At 40.7% G+C, this 5,933-nt stretch overlaps 1 protein-coding gene across 1 annotated transcript in view; it reads right to left on the bottom strand.

Moving 5' to 3' along the window:
* LOC101857136 (multidrug resistance-associated protein 1) overlaps positions 1 to 5,933 on the bottom strand; it is a gene marked incomplete in the record, with an annotated part of 46,366 nt that overhangs the window by 5,499 nt on the left and 34,934 nt on the right. Inside the window, 4 exon segments of the mRNA XM_013087043.1 lie at positions 217 to 375; positions 1,281 to 1,427; positions 3,011 to 3,112; positions 4,925 to 5,048. Coding sequence (XP_012942497.1) covers positions 217 to 375; positions 1,281 to 1,427; positions 3,011 to 3,112; positions 4,925 to 5,048 — 532 coding nt within the window.

Genomic DNA, 5,933 nt, shown 5'->3' with positions numbered 1-5,933 from the left:
ATTATTATTACAATTAGATAGATAGATAGAAGAGAGAAAGAGAGAGAAAGAGAGAGAGAGAGAGAGAGAGAGAGAGAGAGAGAGAGAGAGAGAGAGAGGGGGAGGGGAGGTGGGGCGGAGACAGAGACAGAGACAGAACAAGCAGGGGAGGAGAGTAAAGTTGTAGAAACATGAAAACGAAACCAGACAAACAGACAAGCGAACAGCAAGAGCTACCTGTGGCAGTATAGTGAGTCTACTCCTGAGGTCATGTAGCCCCATGTCCGAGATGTTCAGGCCGTCTATGACGATCTTCCCGCCGGCCGCCTCGATGATGCGGAACAAAGCCACAGTCATGGAAGACTTGCCGGCGCCCGTGCGGCCCACGATACCGATCTGGAGATAGATGAACGAAACCGAAAAATATTGGTGAGTAAAATACTTACATGTTATAGTGCTTGCAGTCTAAAAGAGAGTATATTTCAATCTTTGCTAAGCGTAAACAAATCCCCCTATGCCTACGCCTTCCTTGATTCGGTCAGGCTACCGGACTCGCAATCCTGAGGTTGCGGGTTCGGGTGTTCGAGCCACGGGCCCGACGTTGTGTTCTTGGGAAAGGCACTGTATACGAATTTTCCCCACTTCACCCAGGTGGGAATGGGTACCCAGCTATATACAGTGAAATATCTTGTCAGTACGTTTAGTGTTTTATCGCCTATAAGGTAGCTTGCACTGTATGCCTCCCAGGAAGTTGAGGTTGTTTCAGAACGCTCTCGGGTCTGCTGGGGTAACTGTATAGATTGTGAAGCGCATAGAGCTTGCTGTTGACCGGGGATTTGCGCTATACAAATGCTACCTATTATTATTATTGTTATAATGTATTGACCACGTCTCTCCTTTTTCTTTCAGGTCAGGGAAGTTAAAATCTCAACGGAGAGAAGTAGGCAAAGCCGTATCGAGCATCGTGTTTTAAAATCATCTGCCAAGACTCATATGGCCATTATGCCGTTTATCATAGACATAATGCTAATAAAAAGTAACATTATCATGGTCTTAGAATCTTGAAATGCATGATATAGACATGCATTTAAAAAAGCTAAGGTAATGCTGCCCCTGGCTTGATGCTCACCTTCTGTTTAGTTTTAGTACGAGTTTTACGGCCCTTACAACACCAAAGATTAGAAGTTTTACAAGAGGGTAACAAACACACAAAAAAGGAGGAAAGATAACAACCATAGTTGTTTGATAGGAAAGAAGGACCAAACCACACCAGAGCACCCGCCAACCACCCATGTGCTCACCTTCTCCCCTCCCTTGATTTGGCAGGAGATATCTCTGAGCACAAGGTCAAGGCCAGGTCTGTAGCGTGTCTTGTACTCATTGAACTCCACGTTACCTTTCTGAGGCCATTCTGGGTCCGGCCGGCGGTTAGGGTAGACCCAGTCGTCCTGTGATTGACACATGATAAACAAAGAAAGATTCGGAAAAGCCCCAAAAAACAAAGCGAGGATTGTATATTCATAGGCATATATTTTTACATCCACATCGAAACAATTTAGACTATTTAGGCAGTGCACCCGTTGTCACATCACATCTACGTTTCCCTATCACATTCTGTCCCACTTTCTACATCCACGATTTTACACGATTTTGACCAAATTTTGCAATATGATGTAACCGACTACCAGCTATAACATAAACCTATAAAAGGGACGGGGAGGGGGCGTATGTAAATAGATAACTTTGTACGTACCAAAGCTAACCTAAAATGAAAATGTATAATAATAATAATAATAATAATAATAATAATAATAATAATAATATAAAAAAAATACTAATACTAATACTAATAATAATAATAATAATAATAATAATAATAATAATAATAATAATAACGAAGACCACTTCTACAGCGCCCACTCATTGCAATACGAAAAAGCATATCTAGACTAACATCCGGACTTCGACTGATTACGTGAATAAGCTAAATTGGGCGCACTGTTTATGTGATTAGCGTTAGTCACGGCGAGCTAAAGTATTAAGCTCAATAAGTGGTCAACCAATAAATATTTCGTTCTTGCCATTTTCAACGTAAAACAAATCCTCCACCATTGGTAAACTGATGAACTAAAATAGTAATTTACTGAATATAAAGTAGAGTTGCCCCATCGATGAATTCAGGACAACTTTCAGTGCAAACACTGATAGTAATAATTTTCTTACTGGTCATTGAGCCGTTATAGCTTTTATCCACTATCCTGTTTAAAAATAACCGTGGCAAGCAATTTTGAGTTGTTACCTGAAATGTGGATGTAATTATGGCAACAACAGCTTTAGATAGGATAGTGGGTCATCTCCCTTTACGTACTGAAACAGTAGCTCAGTTGGTGCCAAGCTGGACTACAGTGCAAGTGACCCACACGCGCTGGATTAGCAACAACAGCAGCATCAACAATAATAAAAACGATAACAACAACGACAGCTGCAACAACAACAACGATGACGACGACAGCAACTACATCAACATGTTAACAACGACATCAACAACAACAACAACAACAACAACAACATCACCACCACCACCACCACCACCAATAAAAACACAACAAGAACAACAATAACAATGACGATAACTGCGACGACGAAGACAATAACAACAACAACAACAACAACAACAACAACAACAACAACAACAACAACAACAACGGCAGCAACAGCAACGACGACAGTAAGGGCAACAACAACGAAGACAATGATGGCAACAACAACAACAACAACATCAACAGCAACAACAACAACAACAACAACAACAGCAACAACAACACCACCACCACCACCACAACCACCACTACCACCACCACCACCAACAACAACAACAACAACACTCCTCCCTGGGGCCGCTGATGATATCATGTAGTAAGTACAAGTAATTTCAGGCAATTTAAACATTATTTTAGGTATACATCATTCGTCCCAGACCACAGAAATAAGTTAAAGTAGTGTTTAAAAAAAAAAAATTATTTCTTCTTACCTCCCGTGGGGTGTATGTGTATTCCCGCATTCTTTCCACGGACACGATGTTGATTTCAGCCTCGCTCAGTTGTTGTACAAGCATCTGTAGGGCCACAGTCATCTACCATAGAGTGACAACAGGAAAACCTTACAGAACATTCATTGTAAAGCGAAATATAACTAGTGGACACGAAAATATTAAACTTTACTTTTAACTAGGTCACCCTCTATCGTCGTTAAGCGTCGAGGGGAGATGCGAAGTATAACACGTGGACACGAAAATAATTAAACTTTACTTTTAATTAGTCACCCTCTATTGTCGTTAAGCGTTGAGGGGAGATGCGAAATATAACTAGTGGACACGAAAATATTAAACTTTACTTTTAATTAGTCACCCTCTATTGTCGTTAAGCGTCGTGGGGAGATGCGAAATATAACACGTAGACACGAAAATCACAAAACTTTACTTTTAAATTGTCACCTTCTATTGTCGTTAAGCGTCGAGGGGAGATGCAGTTTTTTTAAATATTAGTATTAGGCCAACTCTGCAGCTCTTTCAGTTGCAATGCTAACCTTTTCAGAGTTTCCTTGCCTCACTCAATCCATCTATTGTGTGTGGCCTATCTCTTCCTTTAAAACCCGAGTACTTGATGCTACATAGGCAAAACACTACTAAATATGTAACTCACTAAACAAGAGACAATAAATAGAATATGATCTTAAATGATTTTAGAAAATGAATCAGATCCTAAATTGAAAAGCGAAGAATCAAATTAAATGTTTTTGAAATCTATTTCTTATGCTTATCAACCGACGTGTCACAAATACACACTGCAATACAAGAATAGCTGGCTACGGAGTGAGAGGAAGACCCAGGAAAAAATGGACTGAGGGAGTCTTTAATAGCTTGCAATCTCTGGTCCCAAGAGGCTGTCCAGTTTGCCAAAATCTGACCTCCAAAGCCCCCTCCCCTCACGTTTCCCCCCTCCTTTTCGCGACACCTAACAGTATAAGAGGCAGATAAAGTAAAGTGAAGTAAAGATCCCAAATGATCCAAAAGCAAGTGCACGGGGAAATGAAAGATTTAAACATTTTCAACCACGTTTGCCATTATGAAACTGATGCTTTTCCAAGAGGAAGTCAAACTATTTTTTATTTTGAAAATGAGAGAAAGGTGACGGCTCTGTCATACGAAATGGGATTTTTCTTTATTTCATTGATTTATTTCATATAGCAACATTCTTTATTTGTGCTTATACTTTCAGACTCAAGTTGTTTAGAAAGGGTGAAAAGATAAGTCTGATTTGTGAATATTTGTTGCAATAGCATACAGAGGTATGCCATTGATACACATCTGCATAGCTCTACCATCGATACCAAAGATTGTACATAACAAGATAGTTCACTCGGCCAAAAAAGTGTCCGCGGAAGTCCGCGCTTTGGTTCAGATGTCGCTGCGGTCTTTGTTTTGAAGCTCTCTTTCATTTCTCCTGAAGAAGAACAGGAATAGCACCCCCTTGTGCATCAGCTGTTCCGGTTCGGTCAGAGTGGAGTTTTGGGTTTCTTTTTTAAATTATAATGACCTCATGCCTCTCGTTCTAAAGCCAAATTAAACGAAGAAAACAGTCGCCTTTTTCACCTGAAGAGGGTTTTGTAAGGGCATAACCATTTAAAAAGGCGTTATTCCGAAATTTTAACTATAATTTATGCTAAAACTTGTTAGTTTCCCTTTGATTTTTTCCACACAAGTAGGGTAACTCTGTTCGCAAAGCGGGCGCTTTTTCAAAGAGGGCGCCACTGGATTTTGAGGACACTTTTTTAATTGGTTCAAAGAGAGGAACGAACCATCTTGTTATACAGAATCTTTGTCGATACTCACCTACATAGGTCTACCATCTATACACACCTGCACAGGTCTACCATCTATACACACCTGCATAGCTGTGGTCACTGACATCCCGACGATTTCGGTCTCAATGTCCGAGTTGGTCACAGCAAAGATGGCAGCGGCAAAGACGACTACGTTTCCCAGATTTTGTAAGACTAAGGATAACCATCTGCGGAGAAGGAAAACCCGTAACTGAAACGTATGACCTTCTTTTTAATATTGTTTATCCTCGTGAACACTATATGTGTCAAGACGGGGTGGGATCAGGCGCTCGTCAATTTTTTTGGGCCTGTGGAGTTATTGGCATCATCTTAAAGCTTGTTCAGTTGTCTGGCTATAGATGAGAAAAAAGCCCATCTACCTTGAACAGAAGTCAAGATATTTGAGATTGAAGAAGGTGAGGTTCCCTGGCTCAAGGTAAAATTGGCGAGAATATGGCTGCCAAAGTCTGGTTATTTCCTTAGCTTGAGAGTCCATGGAAATTGAAAATTTACATTTTCTGTTCCTTTAATTAATCAACGTCGTTTAAAAAAAAAGTAAAATCCACCCAGAAATGTGTTATTAATTGGACAAAAATGGTGGTAAGCCAAAATACAGATATTCAATAAAAACTGCCAAACTAACACAAAGATGCCAGTTCCTTCAATTTATTATTTTGACGAGTGCCTGATCACCACACTACCTCACATAATATAGATCAGTGCTTGCCAACGTGGGCGATATCGCCCACTAGCGGCCGATTTGGTAATTTGGTGGGTGGTGGGGATCACCTGGGTAAGGGCACGAGTTATTATACGTCCCGCTTGGAAATGCAGGTACGAGAAGGTTGGCCCCTTAAAGGTGGCAAAAGTGGGTGCTGGCTACAAAAAGACTAACAAGCACTGATTTGGATCCTTCAAAAGGCGAACTGCTTCGATTCTGTGGGGTATCTCTCTCTCTCTCTCTCTCTCTCTCTCTCTCTCTCTCTCTCTCTCTCTCTCTCTCTCTCTCTCTCTCTCTCTCTCTCTCTCTCTCTCTCTCTACTCTCTCTTTAAACTTGACTGGATTATGTTAA

This window comes from Aplysia californica, unplaced genomic scaffold, assembly GCF_000002075.1.
Source record: "Aplysia californica isolate F4 #8 unplaced genomic scaffold, AplCal3.0 scaffold00536, whole genome shotgun sequence".
NCBI lineage: Eukaryota > Metazoa > Mollusca > Gastropoda > Aplysiida > Aplysiidae > Aplysia > Aplysia californica.
This window is presented reverse-complemented; position numbering and strand designations above follow the sequence as displayed.